The sequence below is a fragment of the Myotis daubentonii genome, chromosome 5, assembly GCF_963259705.1.
Source record: "Myotis daubentonii chromosome 5, mMyoDau2.1, whole genome shotgun sequence".
Taxonomy (NCBI): domain Eukaryota; kingdom Metazoa; phylum Chordata; class Mammalia; order Chiroptera; family Vespertilionidae; genus Myotis; species Myotis daubentonii.
Genome location: NC_081844.1, coordinates 22,941,985 through 22,964,117, shown reverse-complemented (window position 1 = coordinate 22,964,117; position 22,133 = coordinate 22,941,985). Strand labels below are relative to the sequence as shown.

Here is a 22,133-nt window from a genome sequence, read left to right as displayed (position 1 = left end):
TCTTCCCCGTGCTCCATGGAGGCCAAACGCCCCCAAACCCAGCCAACCCTCAAAACAAACAAAAATCTCCCGTGGTAAATTTCCCCCGCCCTTATTCCCCAAAACGAGGCTGCTTGGGGATAAATGGAGAGAGGCTCCTTCTAGGCCCGCGATCTGGAGGCGGAGATGTGCGCAGTGCCGCGTGGAGGAGGGCCGCCCGCCAGACTGAAACCCCCAAGCTGCCCTCAGGTTCTGGGGCACTTAAAACAGCCACAGAACAACAGGATTCACCAACATCCATTTCATCTCCAAAGCCCTCTCCTGCAGGATCCCGTCGGTATCAGGGTGAGCACAGGCGGAGTGAAACTGAGGCAAAGGCACCCGCGCAGGACTGGCGACTGAAGCGACTGGAGACTGAACCCGCCTTAGAGACCCCAAAAAAACGCGCACCTCCACTTGAGCCCTTCCTGGCGGTGGCCTTTGATGTGGCAAAAGGCTAACACCCCACCATCCAACCAAGCCAGCCCGCAAGGCCTACTGGAGGCAGTGTTGGGGTCCCTGTAAGGTGCGAGGACCCGGTACTGTGGGCAAGAGCGGCGCCTGAACAGTGCGGGAGCCCCCGAGTCTACAGAGCAACTGTTTTCTGTGGTCCTCATTCCTGGATCAAGGCCTGGAGCATCAGCTAGAGCGAACCAACCCCGACCACACGCACTTCCCAAAGGAGCGGCCTCCAGGCGCCACTTCCCACCTTTCTCCTCTTCTCGTGCACGCGCCCCTACGCAGAGCCCACTGGTGGCCAACGGCACTCTAGAGCCCCAGAGCCCAGCTGCCCACACCCTGGAGACGGTGCTGTCCCCTCCCACCCTGTGGGACACAGTGCAAGTGGCCGCGACTGACAGCACCATGTTCTGCAGGGTGGGAAGCACACAGCCTTCCCACAGCCTGAGCCCAGGAGAGATTTCGCCATGACCCCCACCCACGCCTATCCCCCCTCCAGGCATGAGTCAATTGCAGGGGGTCTGGGAAATGCCATGCACACACACACACACACACACACACACACACACACACACACAGCCTGAGGTCCAAGGAGCCCATAGGCAGTGGGCACCTGTCGGTGAACACACGCAGGGGGGCTCACATACAGGGCACGGGCGGTACATCTCTGCTAGGGTTTGCACAGGCACACAACCGTGGACTGGAAAAGCTTGGGGCCACGAAAGGGGCTGAGAAGGGAGGTGCGGGAGGACCATGTAACTTTCTTCAGCCAGGTTGGGGCATCAAAGCGCTCTGGTTGGGCAGTGGGGCCATCTAGGGAATCCTGGGACACCCCACCTCCCTCCACCACCACCTCTGCTCAGCAATGTGTTTCTATTTTAAGATATCTCACACCCCTTCAAAACCCACCCACACTCGCTCCTGAGGTCCATGTGTGCACAGGGACCCGGCCTCCACGCCCTGGGCACCCTGGGCGCTCCTGAGGGGAGGCCAGGAGAGCTGGGAGCTGGGAGCCTGAGCCACCAAGCTGGACTCAGGGGGCAAATGGGAGTTGCACCCTAGAAGGGAGGGCATGAAATGGTCTCTTTGTGGAGAGGAATGGAGGCCGTCACTCAGGATTAATTTAAGCAACAGCAAACACACACCAAAAATCGGGTCTGGCCGCCAGCACCCACCCCCGGGATTGGCGATTGTGATTCGGGAGGGCTGCGGGATGCAGCAGTGCGGCTCAGCCTTTCCGGAGCGGGTCCCTGGCCTAAGGACTTGCAGCCGCACAGTCAGGAGGGGAAAAGCTACTCCCGCCTGGCCCCAAGGCTCAGCCTGGGGAAATGGGTTCTGCAGGTTTGGGAGAAAGCCGAGTAGGGGTGGTAAAAATCCAAGTACAGACGAGAAGCGGGGAAGGGGGGGGGGGTTCTTACATATAAATATATATATACATTAAGGTACAAATTTCCAGTATAAATATAGCACATACAGGGGCGCTACCAGGCAGCTCTCGGGGACGGCTCACCTGCACCCAGGGGCATTTGGGAAGACTGGCGCTCCAGGAGCAATAGGGGTGGGACCAGTCCTCCCCATCCCAGTCTCCTCCCCGATAACCCGATGTGGCTTTGGCGCCAGGTGCCCAGGGCGGCCTGGCAGGTGTGCGACTCACGTGAAACACATGCATGCGCAGGCTGGGGAGGTGCGGACTCACGTGGGCCTGGACCCACGTGTGTGGGCATCCGACCGACCCACCTGAGCCTGGGACCCCCATGAGGGCCTAGGGCAGGGCAGTGCCTGTATCCTGAACATGGCCTGGGGGCCAGAGTGGCCTCCTGTGTGTTTGGGACGCCATCTGATGTGGGGCGAGGGAGTCTTCATGGGCTGTGTGCTCCCCAGCAGTCCCATTGGGCTGTCAGGCCTGGGTGTGCATATGAGCTGGCGGTTCCTGGGGCCCCTGTCTGGGGCACTGGCCAAGGGCATGCTCAAGACCCCTGTCGGTGTCGCTGTACAGAGTGTGCTTGTGTATGTGCCCATGCCAGAAGGAGGGCCCGCTGGAGTGTCAGACATGGGCACGCATGCCCCCAGGTGCCCGTGGAGGCTGCCACGCAGAGCTGTGCGCATATGCTTGCAAGTGTCCTAGAGGCGGCCACGTGCACAGGAGCCACCATAGTGGCTGGGCCCAGCCTGGATCTAGCCCAGCCGTGGGCAAACTACGGCCCGCGGGCCGGATCCGGCCGGTTTGAAATGAGTAAAACTATTGAAAAAAAAGACCGTACCCTTTTATGTAATGATGTTTACTTTGAATTTATATTAGTTCACACAAACACTCCATCCATGCTTTTGTTCCGGCCCTCCGGTCCAGTTTAAGAACCCATTGTGGCCCTCGAGTCAAAAAGTTTGCCCACCCCTGATTCTAGCCCCTGAGCCGCCGGTCAGGGGGCAGGGCCTGCCGGGCCTCGGGGAGGATATGGTTGGGGAGGATATCCTTGGAGCCCTGTTGGTTTTGGCCCTGGCAGCTCTACTGGGGGAAGCCCCGAGGAGCACGAGCAGGCAGGCGGGGGAGGAACAAAGAAGGAAAAAGTGAGGGAAGGCAGACAACACAGGAGGAGGAAGCACCCTGGAATGCGGAGGGCCGTAGGGAGTAGGGGTGCAGGGCACCAGCGGCTCAGGCTTGGGACTAAAGACTTGCCTGGGAGCCCGTGGCTGCCACTCTCCCTACTCACACCCTATACCTCCGTGGTACAGAGCTTTTGAAGATCCAGAACTTCTCTGCCTTCTGGGACCCTGGCCCCAGCCAATGGGCTCCAACACACAGTCACTGTGGGCTGCCAGGAGCCAAGTAGTATTTGGGGTGGAGGGCATGGCTCAGATTTCCTCCGCCTTGGGGCCCCTCCCCCCATTTCTTGGCTGGGCTGCTTAGAACCTCAGTCTTCCCATCTGGGGAATGGGAAGGGAATGCCCATGGGGAGGACCAGGAGAGGGAGCCTCAGGTGGATGGGAAGGAGTTGAAAAGCAGGATGACCGGTTTGAGTTTTGCTTGCCCCTGGGGGCCTGGCTAAGTAGTTCCTGCCACCCCGCTTCTCGCCCCATGACCATGGCACTTGACCCTGAGGCCTCCGTTCCCCCCTCTGTAAAGCAGATTGCTCATACCTGCCTCACATAGGGTGGTTACAGGAGGTCTCGTGCGCCCGCCCGCTGCCCTGGCATAATTGCTCTGGAGTTGGTAGCTGTTATTTTTATTGTGAGGAGTCTATGGCTGTGACAAGCTGTGACGCTTGGTGTGATCGTGCGAGGCTGGCTGTGTGTGCGACTGTGCCGCTGTGTGTGTGTGTGCGTGTGTGACAGGTTGTGTGTGAGACTGTGCGTGGACGACAGATTGTGCCGGTGTGCAGCAGTGCCTGTGACAGGCTGTCACTGTATGACAGACTGCGGGTGGTGGGGTGTTGCGAGTACCGACTGTGAGTGGAGATGAGGGGGTATGTGGGGCTGGGCCGGGGTCCCCCCACAAACCGACCTGGGTGAGGGTCTGGCTGACAGTGAGACGGGAGGTTCTTGGGGACTGGGGGGGTAGTCCAGTGCCCCTGGGGCCTTGGCCTTTCCATCGTGTTCATCAGGACCCCATCTGCTTGCAAACCTCGGGTGGTGACAGGTCAGAGGGACCCTATGATAGAGCCTCACCTACACCTGCTGCGTCAGCTCCGGTGCCTGGGTCTGTGGGATGCCAGGAGGGTCATCAGTAACCTTGGGGCATCATGGGCCCCGGGCCTGGCTGGCTTTGGTGAGGGACACACACCCGGAGCCTGTTCCCCACGCTTTTCGCTGAGCCTCAGGCCTGGGCAGGGCTAGTGAGACCAGGAAAAGGAGGGATCTGGGGAAAGCAAGAAACGCTGGGAGAGAAATTGAGAGAGAAGGTGAGAAAAGACATTCCCCTGGTTCTCTGGAGAACCCAGAGCTGATCAGGGCCAGGGCCTCCAGTCAGGTAGATACACATCAGGTTGTGAGGTCAGGACTGGCAGCCATGCTCTGACAGGCCCTGTGCTCAGACCCTATGCAATTTAGGGGCTCACTCCTCAAGTCAGTCCTGGCAGAGGGATGAGAAGAAGCAGGCATCCTCCTAACCCAGCAGTTTTCAGCCGGTGTGCCACACACACTGGTGTGCGGCCAGGTTTGCACAACAGGCAATGCCTGACTGTGAGGTCAGGGGCACTGACCTCCATTCAGCGGTTCTCAACCTGTGGGTCGCGACCCCTTTGGGGGTCGAACGACCCTTTCACAGGGGTCGCCCAAGACCATCGGAAAACACATATATAATTCCATATTGTTTTTGTGATTAATCACTATGCTTTAATTATGTTCAATCTGTAACAATGAAATTGGGGGTCACCACCACATGAGGAACTGTATTAAAGGGTCGCGGCATTAGGAAGGTTGAGAACCACCGCACTAGACTGTCATGTGAAAAATGACAACCGCCAACACAACAGCGATCAGGTGTGAATGAATCAAAATCGTACCCTTTTTTTTTTTTTTTTTGTCAGATCGGCAAAAATCATATTTTGGGGTGTGCTGTCGTTTGTGTGGCATGAGATGAAAAAAGGTTGAAAATCGCGGCCCTAATCAGTGTGGGATTCCACTTTGCACACCACTCAGGCCCACCACTTCCTTCTACAACTGGAGAAACAGACTCGGAGAGGGAGGGGACCCTTCTGAGGACCCACGCACGCCCGGGAGACCTAAGAATATCGGTCTCCAGGCTCTGAGAAACCTCACCAGCTGGAAGAGTCCCAAGGCCCACGGGCCGGGGGCAGCCCCCTGCGGGCCCCGCCCTCCCCTTGGTGTGTCAATATGTGTGTTGTATGTGTTAGGGTGTGCGCTGTGGTCCACAGCTGTCGTGTGCCTGTGTGTGTCCCTCTGTCGGGGCAGCCTCTGTGTGTCTGTGTGCCCATTCGGGCCCAGCCCCTGCCACTGAGGGGGGAGAAGCGTCAAAGCACACCCCCCCCCCCGAAAGTGTGTCTTTGATACTTGCAGCCTCGGCAGCGAAAAGCAAGTTTCCACAGGGCCGTCTTGGGCTGAGGCCAGGCCGTCCTCAAATAACATTTGAAGTTACTTAGCAAACTTTGTTTAGTGCCGAGAGAGGCGCGGGCAGCGGGCTGGCGGGGGGGGGGGGGGGGGTGCGGGCAATAAACCGGTTCCTCCAAAGTCCCTTGGCCCTCTGGGGGCACGAGTGCCCAACGTGGAGCTTGGTTTCCCACCTTAGCTCTAGGGAGGAGAGCGGGAATCTGGAGGCCTTGGAGGGAACTTGGGGGAGAGGGGATGGGGCATCCCACAGACGTAGCCGCCCTTTGGGAAGCACAGGCTCTGGGCTGGGGCAGAAATGTCCACCCTGGTCTCCTGGTGGCCCAGAGACTGACAGGAGCCCGTCAGAAATGGGAGGGTCCACATCTTCTCTGCCACCCTTCCCTGCAGCCCCACTCCAGGCACGAGCTAGCCTGGAGCATGTGTCCCCTAAACACACACATAAGCACCCAGAAGCCCTGGGTGCCCCCGTGCCTGGCCCCCCGCCTCTCGCTCCCAGGCAGGGGAGAAGGCTGGAGAGCCAGCAATGGCGATGGTGGAAGGTTTGAAAGTGAAATTGGCGCCTCTGGGAGCGGGCAGGGGAGGAGATGCCAAAATGGTGAGCCATTACAGGGAAGAAGGAGAGGGAGGGAGGAAGCCGGCAGGAAGATGGGAGCCAGGCAGGCGTCGTCACCAAGCTCCAGGCTACAAAAGGGCAACGAAAAAAGCAGCCCGGGCCCTTCCAGGGAGCAGGCCTGGGGGACAAGCCCCAGGTGGCACAGGACAGACAAGGGCCAGGAGGCACCCAGCGCTTCCCCACCCCCACCCCAAGCTTCGAAATGGAGACTGGCAGCAGCAGCCGCTCGGCTCTGCCCGGGCATGGGGTGGGGGGTGGCGGGCAGGCAGGGCGCCAAACCAAATGCCACCAGCCTGGGCATGGTGGTTGCCAGCCCACAATGTCGACCCCACCAGCCCCCGTCCAGAGCCCTTATGCCTGGGGCTTTGAGGGTAGAGAGGGGGGGGGGGCCAGCGAGAACCGGGGGTCCAGCAGACAATGCCAGGTCTCCCCAAGCCGTGGGCAGCTCCCCAAGACCCTACAAAGATGGCGCTGCCTGGCACTGCCAGGGTGACGGGCTTTGGTAAAAATAAACCGGCCCGCCCCGGGGAAGCTAAATCAAGGGGCCCAGGTGGAAGTGCCACTCTGGGCCGCCAGCTGCCCCACCCCACCCCCAAGCGCAGAGTGGCAGGGTTGAGAATGCCCAGTGCCCAGCGAGCCCCGGTTTCTGCACAGGAGGGGCGCCGGCCATCTTGTCCCCAAGTCCTGGGCGGGCAGCGTAGGTTTTATCCACAGTATAGATAATGGGAGACCTCAGGCTGCAGCAAAAACATGTGTTCCGGGAGGACGGTGGCGGGACTGTGCTGAGCCACAGACCCTTTACCCCCAGACTGCCCCTGTGAGGGGGAAAGGGGCCTGCACTTCTCCCTCTGTGGCAGACAATGCTGAGCTGAAAGTCAGCCTCACAGGCCACCTCTGCTGAAAACGCAGCTGCCGGGCACGTCAGCAGGTCCTGGCTGCTCTCCTCTCCCCATACGTCGCCCTCTCCAGTACTGGACACTCGCTCACTGACCGGGTCCATTGTCTGCCCTCCCAGCAGAGCTGGCACCTTGGCCGATGCTGCTCCCTACCGAGCCCCCGGGGCCCAGAACGGAGCCTGGCACCCAGGAGGTGCTTGGTAAATATTTGCCGAAGGAATGCACAGGCCCCCGCCTGCACCCCCAGCACACAAGCTCCGGCTGGGTGCCCAGCAAGGTGTGGGAGAGGGTGTTGGGCCCCCCTGGGGGTGAGGGCAAGTCTAGCCAGTGGGGGTGAAAAGGAGGTGGACAACCTTCCACTCTCATTCTGAGCCCTGGACAGAAGAAGATCTGAAGGTCGGAGTGGTAAGGAGGGTTCAAGGGCTGACAGTGGGGGCCAGTTTCAAACGGGGGAATGGGGACATGCAGGATCACGCTGAAATTTGGGAAAGGTCGGAGAATAAGTTGCCAGTCTTTCCCATCAGTAGGAATTAGGATGACGGTGATCAGAGAAGGGGCCTGGCTCCACCACCTCCTAGCCCTTGTCCCTGACACTGGATGCTCTTTTCTGAGTTGTTTTTCATCTACAAGATCAAGCACTTCCTTTACGACACACGCATTGTTTTAAAACACGTTCTGTAAACCAACTTCTCTAATCCTTACCACAGCCCTGTGAGAAGAAACTGAGGCCCAGAGAGGTTGAGTGACTCGCCCAAGGTCACACAGCTAGTGAACAGCAAAGCCAGGTTTCAAACCCGGGAAGTTGGCTCAGAGGTCCCACGCTCAAAATAATGTGCAAACGTCCCAAATGTCAACAGTGCTGAAGTGAGAAACCCTGCCCTGCTATCACACACACACACACACACACACGCACACACGCACACACGCGCACGCGGGCACAGCTAACCCTGCCACACCTGCTTCACGTGGAGGGACTCGGGGAGCCACGCTGGGAAGGCTCTCAGCCCAGGGGGCCACCCAGTGAGCACACAGCACACGTTAGCCATCACTCTGATTTTTAGGAGAAACACTCGTTTCATTGTTATCCTGCAAAAGGCTTCCTCCCGGTGTGATTCTGCCCGCTGTCTTTCTTCGCTCTTTCTCCCGAGTCAGAAATAAGGAGTCAGAGGCCAGAGGACGAGTGAGACAGTCCTGAGGAGGAGAGTCTCAGGAGCCAGCCTCACCTCCACCCCAGCCTGTTCTGACGGATGCCAGAAACAGGACAGTACGAGTGGGGCCCTCGGCCACTGGGCCTACCTCTGGCCCCACTGCTGAGCCCAGAAGGGCTCGGCGTGTCCTGAGCAGGGGTGGCACGTGGCCTCCCAGGCTTCGACACACCAGCGCAGGGATTCAGAGCTTCAAATTCCATTGGAAGAGATCGGGGTGGTTGAATCCGCTGCTCAGAGACAGCCAGGGGGCCAGCAAGCAGAGGGGCGGGATGAGGAGGGCGGGTCTCATCTCTCAGGCACCATTTCCAAGCAAGACCAGGTGTGACCCAGGTGTGACTGTGTGTGTGGGTGTGACCCTTGTCCCTGTGTGCTGGGGCAACACAGGACTGTGTCCATGCCACACCATGTGTGCCTGGACCTGGAGAGCAAGACTGTGTGAGACACTGTGTCAGCTGGCCTCCTGTGTGCGTGTGTGCGTGTGTGTGTGTGTGTGTGTGTGTGTGTTACTATCTGTCTGACAATATATTAGGGCTGACCTTCTCCACGTTGGCGCTGACGACATTTGGGGACCATTCTCTGTGCTGGAGCACCCTGTGCACTGTAGGGTGTTGGGCAGCATCCCTGGCCTCCACCCACCAGGTGCCAGTGGGCATACCCCCTCCAAGTGCGACGACCAGAAGTGTTTCCAGACACCGCCAAGTGTGTGTGTGTCTCACCGAGTGTCTCCGTGTGTTATGCGTGCATGCGTGCGTGGGCTCGTGTGTGTCTCACGGTCGTGGGGGTGGATGGGCGCTCCTGTGTGCGTGTCTGGGGGTCCGACAGCATGACTGCATGCTCATGCCGTGTGCTTCCCACTGAGAGTCTTTGGGTCTGTGCACTCCTGTGTGTTTGGCAGTAGCGGTGTGTCTGTACTGTGTGTCTCGAGGCGCGTTATTGTATAACCATGTGTGCCTGCGGGTCTCCCCCCACAACAGTGTTCCTGAGCCGATGTGTTCAGGTGTGGCTGGTGTGTCGAGGTGTCCGTGTGTGAAAACAAGCATCTTTGTGTGGGGACACCTGTGTGTGCCTGGCTGAGGGAGGGGTGCCGTGCGAGGGTGTGCTGTGCCTGTGTGTGACAGCGTGGCTCTTTGTGCCGGCGTGTGCCAGGGAGAGGGTGCGACTTGGTGTGAGATGGACCTGAAATAAAGCCCCGAGGTGATCTGACTGAAGCCCGTATTTGGACAGACCCTCCTGGGTGATTTGGCCCCTACCCCCAGCTCCTGCTGCCTCCTGAAGCCAAGGAGGTGGGGTGTGCTGTCCCTGCCTCTGGCTTGGCTCCCTCCGATTCAGGTGGGGACAGACCCCCGCCCTTTGCCTGATCCGTGCCAGGAAGGCTGGCACCAAACTGTCAGCCAAGGGAACAGGGTCCTCAGTAGTGGTGGTGGCACTGCCCCCTGCCCACTGCTGGCCACCACCCTGGCTCCCTTCAGGGTGAAGCCCAGTGGGGGGAGAGCTCCCCAGTGCAACCCTGGCTTCTGATTGGCTACGGAGCGCCGCAGTGCCCGCCACCCGCCTCCCCCTCCCCGGCTGGCGCAGCCACATTGGTAGTGGTGGCAAACGCAGCTCGGAGTTCTGGGCACAGCTGCGCCTCACAGAGGCCTGCCAGCCCCACCAGAAGCCAGACACCCCAGCTCCGTGCCCCCGACCCCTCCCCACCCACCCACCCGCCTGCCCAGTCACCGGCAGCACAGTCACCCTGGCTGCTGCACCCTCAGGCTGCCAGGACCAGTCCCCCCGCCCCAGCCCCCTCACCCACCAGGCTTATGCCCCCTTGGCCAAGCCCACTCAGGGGGGGCCCAGGCCCCTGCACATGGCCATTCCCGCTCTCAGAGGGGCTCTTCAGAAAGGGGGAGGCAGCAGGGGGGGCAGGGAGAGGGGGAGCTAGTCCTTCTTCTTTTAGTGAACGCGCCCAGAGCTGGAGCCAAAAATCGAGGAGGAGAGATATTCAGACAGAGCCAAGACGCGTTTGGCAGGAGAGAGGGAGAGAGGGAGCGGGAGGAGGGGAGAAGAGAGGGAGGAAAGAGAGACGGGGGGAGAGAAAGAGGGGGCCTCAGTTTCCAAATCCATGCTCTCGGAGCCGTGGAGGGACAGCCCCGGGTGTGGGACCCAGGGCAGACCCGGCTCTGGGGGTGACGGGCTCAGGCCCACAGAGACAGCCCAACACCCCAACTGGCCAGGCCAGGACAGACACAGGCAGAAGCCAAGATCAATGCACACTGGGCAGACAGAGGGAGGCCTGTGGGCGGCCCAAACACATACCCGCACCTCACCACACAACGGGCTTCTGTCCATGACAGGCCAGGGGCACGGGCAGGGCCCACAGCGGGGCCACCGCGGCTGCCCAACCTCATGGGAAGCAATGGAAAGGCCGGCATGCTCCCAGCCGCCAGCCTGACCGCCAGAGTGGGCATTTCACACTATGATGAGAGGCGGAGGGAGGCCAGCGAGAGGAACTCGTGTGGCGCGACACACATGGATGGTCACAGGGACAAAGCCCAGCATGCACAGTGCCATGGGGGCAAGACTCATAGGCACAGCAACGACACGGATGCCCTACAGATCGACGCAGACAGGTCGACGTGCGTGGTAAAGCACACGGATACAGCCCTTCCTGGGGTGGTCAGACACCCAGTGGATAAGAGTTGTACAGGGACACACCACAGTGGTACTGGAACACAAAGACCAGCTCAGCCACCCGACACACACAGTGACACACACCCCGGCACCTAAATACATGGAGATGGAGCTTGGGGTGACCCTCAGACAGGCAGCACCCAGCAATGGATACTCAGAGACACGGAGACACTTGAAAAGGGGACCTGCACAGACACACGCGGCCACAGGGCTGTCCACGAGAAAATGGGGGCTCTGAGGCCCAAGATGCCGATGAACACGCTCAGATCTGGGAGAAGCAGGTAGCCACTCACAGCCTCCACGTTCAGAGCTTTGGGAGCGGGAAAGTGAAGGCCTCCCTCTACGCCCACCCAGCTGGAGCCCTGTCCTCAGCGCTGAGGGAGGCACAGACAGCCCAGACCCCTCTCCTCTCTTGGTCCAGCTGGAGGAAAACGCAAGACCCCAAGTTCTTCGTGCTTCCAGAGCAGCGGGCAGGGACCAAGCAGATAAAAGGCTGGGCTCCCAGGGAAGGCCAGAGGTCAGACACTGAGCACCAGGGGGATTTTGCCACAGCCACGGCTGCACGCCCACCCTGCACACACCCAGGATACCCACCGGACCCTGACAAGCGCTCACACAGGGTCCCACACGTGCGTCCTGAACCCATGGTGCACCCAGATGACGAGGCCCAGGTGCAAATGTAGAGAGGACCCTGGAGCTATAAAGGTGCCCCTAAAGCCACCATCAGGACCCACCCTCAGCTCCGGGCTCTTCGCCCTTTGCCCCGTTCAAATCTGTGTGCATACACACTCCTGCACACTCCGGCCCAAGGCCCAAGAAACCGGACGCAAAGTGGACCTGGTGATGACGAGGGTCAAGATTAGGGAAAGGGCGAAGGCAACCAGAGCCCCCCAAGAAAGGCATCCGGTCCCCAGCGGCCCTGTCTCTTCTCTCCTGCCCCCTGCTCCCCACCACCCCTGCCTTGGACCCCTGCGGCCCTCTGCTTGGAAAACAAATGACCACAAGTCATCCTGCCCCTTGAGCCTCTGCTATGTGTCTGAGCCTAATCACAGCCTGAAATGCAGGCACTATTATTGCCCAGTTTATAGACCAGGAAAATCCTGTGCTTCAGGTCACAGCATTAGAAGATACAGAGCTAGAGCTCAAACCCTGTGCTCTTACGGTACAGCCCAGCTCTCACCCTCGGCTCCGTCTTCCATCTGGGAACCCTGCAGTCTACACAAGACATTCCTAGCTGGGCCAGGACCCCCGGCTCCAGCTCCCAAGGAGAGGGGAGCACCCTACCCCCTACATGGCTCCAGCAGAGCCCTCAGCTCCGAGCTCGGCCCAGCCTCAAAACATCTCATGGAGCCCAACCCAGGTCCAAGAGCGGCCTACCCCATCCCAGTTCGTGCTGCACACACCTCCCACCCCAGCTGTGGGCATTAAGCAGGCAGGGCCACTGCTGAGAGAAAAATGTGCATATAAAGGAGGCTCCATGTGGGTTCGGCACGGGGAGCAACAGCTTCATGGGGACAGAGAGGTGGCCACAGTGACCCAGGGAAAGAGCTGAGCGAGACCCCCTCCCACCCCCGTCCCCTGGAATGACTGTGCACGGCTTCACAGAAATAAGGGTACAAAAGCACCCCGCTGCTCGTGTGGCCATGTGGCACGGAATGTCGGCAAGCGTGCATGTCTGAGAGCATGTGCCTATCTGTGTACACACCTGGGTGACCCAACAGCATTGTGGAAAAGCGTCCCTCTATCCGTCCGTCCGTCCGTCCTTGAGTCTGTGTGAGCAAGCGTGGGGGTGAAAACATACCCGCGTCGGTTTGTATCCGAGTGTGACTGGGAAGTATTGTCGTGTGTCCGTGAGCCGATATCGATACACACGTCTCATTTTGAAGGATGTGTGTGTGCACGTGTGTGTGTGTTTGCGTGTGTTGGGTGGGGAGGGAACGCAGGTCCCCGTCTCCTGTGTCCATAGAGTTACCAATGGCCCTGTGTCTGGACATCAGTGTGAGCAGGTCATGCATACCGCCAGCTTGGTGGCGGCGGCAGTGTGTGTGTGTCTACATTCTGGTGTACGTCTGTGTATCTGGAGGGGGAGTCCCGTCCATCTGGCCCCTCCACTGAGGACTCGGGTCTGCAGCTGTAGTGGGCTCCAGCAGCTCCAGCAAGCGCCGCGCCCAGCCGCCCTGGATTTCGATGCTTTTTCCAGAAGGAGATTTCCACCCCCTTCCCCCTCGCCCACAGCGCCTTCCCCCCGCCAGGGCCCCGCTGCTCCAAGCTCGTTCCTGCTCAATCATTTATTGACTTTAAAATCGAAGCCAATTCTGGTTTGAAAAAAGAAAAGGGAGAGAGAGAGAGAGGGAGAGATGGAGGCCAGAGAGAGACAGAGAGTCCGAGATGTGTGGAGGAGGGGGGAGCAGAATCAGAGACAGACAGGGAGAGACAGGGACAGTCAAAGATATAGAAGGATAGAGACGGGGACAGAGACAAAGGAAGAGAGAGAATGAGAGAGAGAGGATGGGGGGGGACTATCAGAGCAAACTATGGAAGCAGAAAATTTTGTAAAAACAGACTCTGGATCTAAGAGATGTCGCTCTCAGGAAGGACAGACTGCTGACCCGCAGACTGCAGCCACCCGCCCAGCCACCCCGGCACACTCGCAGCCTGGGCCTGTGGCGGAGCCGAGTCCTCGCTCCCTTCTGGAGTGTCACAGAGTGAAGCCCTGGCCATCCCCCCGCGCCTGGGGGCTGCCCAGCCCCTTCCTAGTCTTGGCACAGTGGACCGGCTGGCATTTTCTTTCCCAGGGCACTGTGACATCTGAGGGCCTAGACTCTCACCCAGGCCTCAGGGGCAGGCCAGGAAGCTGGGCTGGCAGCAGGTGGGCAAGGGGCTGCTCCCGTGTGGCGTCTTGGTCCCACCAGGCCCTACACACCAGCCAAGCAGGCCTCCCAAGCATAGCCCCAAAGGCAGCCACGGCTCAAACCCAGCTAGATGGACAGGAACGTCGTGTGGAAGCCCAAGATGGGGTGACTGGCCAGTCAGAGGCACAGAGGTAGGGGGTCCCCAAGTTGCTACAGTGGTCAGAGTGCCTGCTCACACCTGCACTCACACTGTGATACACATGTGTAAACATGCACCTCACGAATACATACTCACACCTGTACAGGAAAACCTGCTCCCTGGGCCCCCACACACATCCATGCCACACAGGCCTGCCAATGCCCAGCCCACTGGAGCCACACACAGACTCCAAGATCAACTGAGTCAGCCTCTCTCTCTCTCTCTCTCTCTCTCTCTCTCTCTCTCTCTCTCTCTCTCTCACACACACACACACACACACACACACACACACACACTTGCATCTTTGCATCTGTTGATAGAAGAGTGGGGTGGCCATGGCTGACACTCATCCCAGACATACCCTCTTGCCCCTTGCCACACGCCAGGCCCACTAGCAGCCATATTCACGTGGACTCCCGCTCCCAGCTGTGGGCACACTTGGCACATGGCTGACAAGGCTCAGACTGGCAGAGGGAACACTGGGGACCCCAGGCCTGGTCTAGAGATTCCCCACAGACGCAGGTCCCGCTGAGAGTCACCGCTGGGCAGCCCCCAGGCGTCCCGGCTGCAGAGCCTGTGTGGCCAGCCTAGGCCTGGCCCTGCAGGCAGCGTGGCCAAGGCCGCTGCGGGACTCTGGTCAGCTCCCGTGCCCTCTGCGAGCCCGGGGAGGGGCAGCAGGGCAGGCACCCAGGAGCCTTTGCCTCCGCCAAGCGCTGCTCAGGGAACTTCGCTGGAGGCGGGACGCGCTCTGCAGCGCGCCAAGGTCGGCGCTGTTTTGCTCGGGGTTGGCCCGACGCGTGGTCGCAGCACTGTCGGGGCGTCCACGGCTGCCGCCCGCCCTCCCGCCTCTGGGTGGCGGGACGGTATTCCCCCGGCCCGCCCGGTCCGGCGCGCGGCAGCCCGGGAAGCGGGGACCGGAAAGTTTGCGCCGAGGAAAGTTTGGAGGGGGGCCCGCAGCGGCGTCGTCCAGGGTCGGCGGAGAGGCGCGGCCCAGGCTGGCAGCAGGCCCATCCCTCCCTCCCCTCCTCTTCCCTCCTCTGCCCCTCCGAAATTTGGGAGCCCCGCCATTTTCTTAGCCCCGCTCCCATGTGAGGCCTGAACAAAGACTTTGGGGAGACGCCCGGGCCGCTCGGCCCGCCCTGGGCACCCTGGCCGCACACAGGGGCCGCTGCCACGCACGCCGGCCGCTGCCACCCTCGGGAAACGCTGCGCCCGCCCCTGGGCGCAACACCGGACCCGGTCCCGGCTCTGCGCCCTCGGGGTCACCCTCTGCCACTCTCTCACCCCCGCAAACACTGCCAGAGGCCATGCCGGGCGGGTGCAGCCACCGTGGCCCACAGATCGGCGGGAGTCCCGTTGCCCACCGCACCCCAGCCGAGCGCGCGCGCACGCACACACACACACACACTCACTCGCACTCCCGCTCCGGGCAGCGCCACGCACGCAGCCGGCCACCCCGGGAGACCCCCGTCGGGGTCTGCCATGGGCCAGGGTCGCCGGCGCACGGGGGCGCCAGCACGCGTTCCCGGATTCCCCAAAGCACGACTTGCACCCCTCGGCCGCCCGCGGGCTCACTCCCCCGGCTGCCGCGCGCCCCCTCCGCCCGCTCGCCCCGCCTGCGCCGCGGGGCAGCCTCCTGCGCCCGCTTCCCTCCCCGGTCGCGCGGGGCGGCGGCCGGTACCTGGGTGAGGCAGTACGGGGAGTACATAGCTGAGCGCCCGGGCGAGAGCGCGGCGGCCGGCCGCGGCGAGGGGAGGCCCGGCCGGCGGCGGCCGCGCTCGGGCTCCGACTCGGCTCCTCCGGCCTCCGCCGCGCGGCGCCCGCCCGGCCCGCGGCCCCGCGCTCGCCGCTCGCAGGCTCGGCCCCGCCGGCTCCGGGGCCGCCGCCGCGTTTGCCGCTGCCTCTCGCGTCCGCCGCCGCCGCCGCCGCCGCCGCTGCCGCGCGTCTACTCCATGCCGCCGCCGCTCGGCCGGTCACCCTCGCCCGCTGCCGCCGCCGCCGCCGCTGCCGCCGCCGCCGCGCTGTGAAAGTGAAAGTTTAGACAAAGTTTGGAAGCGGCGCACTCCGGGGAGAGGGAGCGGGCGGGCGGGCGGGAGGAGGGGCGCGGGGAGGGGCAGGCGGGCGGGAGCGGCGGCAGGCGCTCACACACACACACACACACACACACACGCACAAGCGCACACATGCACGCATGCACACGCGCGGGGGCGCACACCGTCACGGCCACCCCGACACGTGCTGGCCCGCGTTCCAACGCAGACACACGCTGGCACACAGCGGGGCTCGGACCCCTCCACACATGTCACGTACAGAACATATTGCCACACGTTTCACGTTCGGACAACAAAGCACACACAGCGTGGGCACATACCCGGGCACACATTCCACACCTGCACACACACACACACACACACACACACACACACCAGGTCAGGAAACCAATCCATGATCCATACGCTGATATGCACACAGGACCCCCATCACAGGATGATACGGGCACCCACGCATTCCAACAAGGAACCATGTTTAGACACTGAGATACAGACAGATACACACCAACATGGGCCTCACACAGATACACAATAAGACATACACACAGCAGGGCCTGCTGACATGTACAGATTCACGCTGACACACAGACACAGGCATGATCACACAACCACACCTTGACATGCTCCAGGCAGTCAACTCCTACACATGGACACAACACAAACGCAAAGCCGCACCAAAATATCTTGGTAGTTGTGGTGACACAGAGGACACACCCAGGCGCACAGAATGACACTGATAAAGGGAGACGCACGAACACACCTCACACAAGCACACACCATCAGATACCTGGACATACATCCAAACAACACCAGGAGAGCACCGAGATACAAAGTGACACTGGCAGCCACAGCAACACACACACACCACACACCTGGAGCCCAGCTATGCCCTGGGCCTCGGGCACACGGAACAACAGTTTTGATACCCAGTCAACTAATAATGCCCCTCATGGTATCACCAAGTCATGCACACAGGTGCCACACACATGCACCCAGGCCCCTCCCACACACAGCAAGCACATATACTCATCCTTGGCTCTGATCATGGACATACACAGATCTAGCAGAGGCTGCACAGCCCAACCTCCAGGGATAGAAAAAGGCATGGAGGCCTCAAGTCCATGTGCACACCCTCCCTGGTGAGGCTGTAGTCCCTCATGTAGGCCCCTGACCCCCCATTTCCAACACAGAAATGACCTGGGGTGAGATGGTGCTGGGGGCCCTGGCGTGGGTGCATGGGGAGCCCTTGGATGACCCCCGTGGTGGGCGGGGAGGTGGTGCCACAGCCCCCAGGCAGCTCCTGCCAGGACAAAGCTCCCTCCTGCTGCCAGGTGCAGCCAGCACCTTCTTGCCCTCCTGGGCCAAGAAGCTGTAGCAATGCTCAGCTATGCATTGTCTGTCGGAGGGGTGTTGGTGCCCAGGTGTGTGGGGGTGCGGGTGTGTGTGTGTAAAAATATCCCCGAGGGGGAGTGCTCCTGCTCACACGAGACCATTGAGGCAGGGTGGCCGTAGTGTCCGCAGGTGTCTGGGTGGGTCTGGGTGTCCTCTGGGGGGAAGAGACGCTGGTCAGTGGACGTTCAGGAGTCCCTTTGTGTGGCCCGGTGTTGTGTGGTGGTGATGTGGGTCTGGCTGTGTGCCTGGGAGATGTCTGTGAGTCAGAGAGGGTGAGCATCTGTCAGGCCCTGTGCCAGGCACTGGGGACAGAGTGAGGACCAAGACAAAAGACCTGGCCCTGGGAGGCTGACATTCTAGTGAGAGTCAAGTGTAGCCGGGGTCTGGGTTTGACAGGAAGTCCTGGTGATGGGGGTGCCCCGGTGAGCATGTGTGTTTCAAGCTGACCGCCCTGTGTGTCAGCTCTGGGGGTCTTTCTGTCAGAGGTGTCCGTGTGTGTGACAAACCTGTGTATGTGTGGGTCTCTCTGTGTGTCCTAGAGTATATGTGGCCGAGGGGGCAAGTAAGTGTGCGAGGGTCGCAGTGGATCTGTCTGCGTTCAGGGACTGTGTTGCAGACGTGTCTGTGGGTCACTAGAAGTGTTTCTGTCTGTGGGGTGATCCCTGTGGGTCTGGGACAGTGATGAGGGTCGGTGTGGGCACAGGTTCGTGTGTGTCAGGGAGAGGGGCTCTGTCTTTGTCAGGGAGCCCGTCTGTGTACAGCTTGAATTGGTGTGCGTGTGCTTGTATGACAGGAAGGGGTCTCTGTGTGCCTGGGGGGGGGGGGGGTCTGGGTATGTGCGTGTCTGTCATTCCGTGCTAGGGGAGCTCTTTCCTGGATCCCGTGGTCCAGCTCGGCCTCCTGTCCTGCGCCACTGATGCAAGGCCTTGGCGGAGGGAATTGATACGTCCTTAAAAATTCAAGGGCTTCTAGTAAACAGAAACTTTTAACACCGTTTAAAGTTTCAGGGCCACCGCTGCTGCCGCGCTCGCTGCGGGAGGAGAGCAAGGGGGAGGGGGCACAGGCGGGTTGAGGGGGGCACCGAGGGGAAGGGGCAGGGCTACATGGGAGGCAGGGGAAGGGTGCAGGCCGGGGACTGGAGACTGAGGGGCTGAGGGGAGGGGTTTGTGGATTAAGGGGGATGGGGATCTGGATGTCTCAGGAAAGAGGTGGGGGTAGGGGCTAGGTTAGGGGGTGGGGGAAGGGGAAGGGAGCAGGGAAAGGCAGGGGTTGGGTATAAAAGGGTCTGGAGCCTTTGAGGAGGCCCAGGAGAAGCTGGAATGTCTGGGGGAAGGTGCTGGGGATATGAGAGCCCAGAAGGGGTTTGGGGACTCCAGGGGGAACTTGGATGGCCAAGGGAAGGGGCAGAGATGGGTGTGGGATGGGTATGGGGCCCATGTGAAGGGTCACTGGAGCAGTGTGGGTCTGTTGGGGGCTTGATGGGAAACAGTGGAGGGGGGAGGAATGGAGGCGTTTGGGGTGTCTGGGACTTTAATGTTGTTAAGGGCTTAGGGGCAGACCCCAAGCCTTCCTTGGCCCCCTGCAAACAGCCACTAAGCAGGCACAGGGCTCTGAAGACCCCCACCTTGGGCCCAGTCCTGGCCCACCCTGCCTCCCTGTCCTCTCAGCCCTGCCCACCAGCCATGCCAGACCCTGAGGGCTGCCTTCATCGCCCTCCCAATCCTGCATCTGGCCCCAAACCTGGGCTCTGCTTAAACCCATATCCCATTCCCATTTCACACACTCATACCACACGTCCACTTGCACACACACACACACACACACACACACTCCTTCATTCACACACACACCCCACAATATTCAACCCTCTATTCATAGACATACACAAATACAACATCCACACGTACACACACAGGATACCCATATTTCCATTCTAACAGACACACACAACACCCATTGTTCCATTACACACACACACACAATCATACAACATCCAATACACACATAGGACACCCATCCTTCCTTTCATACACACACACAGCATCTATACACACACAAGACATTTATCTTCCATTCCAATAGACAGACACACACACACAACATCCATTCCTCCTTTAAGAATCACACACAACATGCAGACACACACACAGGCCTTCCATTCATATGCAACACCCATCCTTTCTTTCACACACAGCGTCACACCACAAAACCCTCCCTGTATGCACACACACACACTCTTCCTCACATACCACATCCACCCATATAAACACAAACAAAACACTTGTCCATGTTCATTCACATATCTGCACTCAGAATTCTCTCCATACACTCAGACCCCCCTCTATACCCACAGCACTCCACACACACATATCTGCTCTGCTCCCCCCTCCACAGCTGCCACTGGGGAGAATTTTTACAAGGAGGCAGAGGGGCTGCTCTGGAGGATACCCAAGCTCCTCCATCCCCTTCCCCCCAGAAGCCAGGTCTTAGGACACACCCCATTGAGAAATCATGGGGGAGGAGGGCACTGCCATGGGGCTGGGCACGTTGGGGTGGCACAGCTGGGATCCCCCGCATTCCTCCATGCAGGGCTGCCACCTGGCTAGGCTGGCAGCAGGTGTGTCTTCCAATGCAGGTGTGTGGGGGGAGGGGGAGAGAGGAGGAGGAAGAGCCAGCCTATGGCACTCCCTGGCCAGGGTGCGGGGGATGGGGGCACTGAAACATCTGGGCTCTGGCAGCCAATGTCCTGGGCCACTGAAAGTGGGGGTCAGGCATTGCTGCGCTCTAGGTCAGCTGGGCAGGCCTCAGGGGAGGTGGCAAGCATCTGGCACACAGGATAATTGAAGAGCCAGGCCAGGGGAAGGAGAGTCGAGGGATGATGGGGAGACAGGTGCTCTAGGGCCCTCCTGGCAGGACCGGGATCCCCACTTCCCAAGAGGGCTCAATGCCTCTCCTGACCAAACTATCTAGGACCCCAGGTCTGGTCTGGGGTCCTAGATAGCCTTTGTCTCGCTGCCCCAACCCCGGGCTGGGAGTCCCTAGTGGGATCTGAGCCAGAGGAATTATAGTCCTCACTCCCAAGGCACACCTAGCCGGGCACCCCAGACCCCATCACACACACAAAATCCCAGAGACCACAGGTGTACGCACACACATACAGATCCTCCTCCTCCTCCTCTGGGGGGGGGGGTCATATAAAATACCATAATCACACAGACACAGGATCACCCGAAGATGCTGTCACACGCCCTTCCAGAGTAGCACACCGACACACACACAGCCACGCATACCTACCCAGAGCCACCCACAGAGTGACACCAATAGCACCCCGGTCACCATCACACAGACCCCCAGAGAGACTCAGATATACACTGACTGACAAAGACACATGCAGACGCACACACACAGTTACATGGACTCCCCAAAGCACTAGTTACACAGACATACACAAGACCACATACAGTCACATAGGGACACCAAATCTCACACGGGACAGACCTAGTGGGTCACACTCACAGGTGCTCTCAGAATCATCCATAGCTGTGGCACACACAAAGTCATGCAAAGTCATACAGATGCTACACATACATACACACATGCACATATCACTCACGGTTACAGTCACAGACAGTTGGTCACATGACACCCAAAGACACATGCAGGCATCCCCAAGTCACAAATGGAGACCCAGGCTAGCCTGCAGCTGCACGCACGTTCCCACAGAGGCGCAGCCTGGCCAGGATGGACGACAGGAGGGCGGCAAGGCCTTGTGGCTGGCGCTCACATGGAGGCAAAGGGAAGGAGTTGGGGAAACCTTTCATTTGCAGCAGGCAGGAGACCCACCCACCCGCCCTGGAAACCTGGCCCTGGCTCCTGAATGGGCCCTCTGTACGCTGCCACCGCCCAGCCATCCCAGGGAGAGAATATGGGGTTGGGGGTGATCCAGCTGCACCAGGTCCCTGGCCAAGCCTCAGGGCCACCCGGCCACATGCCAGGGCTCAGGCTGGAGTCCCCCAGCACCGAGTAGCCCTTCCCCGGCCCATCCTCACTACCTCTGGAGGCCAAGCCCCAAACCCAAGCTGCGCAGAGAGCACGGAGGGGCAAGGCCATGTCCCTGCTGGTGCTGGATATCCAGGTCTCCGTGCCGAAGGCCCAAGCGCCTCCCCAAGATGGGCAGCTGCCAGTCCCATGGCACCAGGCCTCTCAGTCCAGCATGAACGTATGACAGCATGGCTGCAGGTGGCTGAGGATGAGACAGGGTAGTCATGTGTGAGAACGTAGCCAGACTCCCTGTGCCGCCTGAGGGTGGGGGTGGGGCACTCAGAGCCCCTTGGCTCATGTCAGCACACACACACAGTGTCATTGTCACCTATCGATCATGCACACAGCCACTGTCTCACCTTCAGTCACATGGTCACACACAACCACACTGTCACACATGCTGCTATACACACCTTCAACCACACAGAACCGCACTCACACCTTCAACCTGTGACACTGTCACACCCTCAGCCATGCTGTCAGACACAGGAATACTGTCACGCCCTCAACAATTCTGGTCACACACACCTTCGGCCTCACGGTTTCACACGTCTTCACAGTTAGCCTGGCATGCCGACCCTTCCATGATGTCAGTGTCACACTGACCAGCAGAGGCACACTGACATACTCTGGGTGCCCCTACAGCTGTCTAGCCATGTGGCCACAC

At 60.2% G+C, this 22,133-nt stretch overlaps 1 protein-coding gene across 1 annotated transcript in view; it reads right to left on the bottom strand.

Moving 5' to 3' along the window:
- Positions 1-16,032, bottom strand: part of NFIX (nuclear factor I X) — a 95,358-nt gene extending 79,326 nt beyond the window's left edge. The window contains exon 1 of the mRNA XM_059696547.1: positions 15,664-16,032. Within this exon, the coding sequence (XP_059552530.1) occupies positions 15,664-15,690 (27 nt within the window). The 5' untranslated portion in view covers positions 15,691-16,032. The remainder of the gene's footprint in view (positions 1-15,663) is intronic.
- Positions 16,033-22,133: the final 6,101 nt, after the last annotated feature.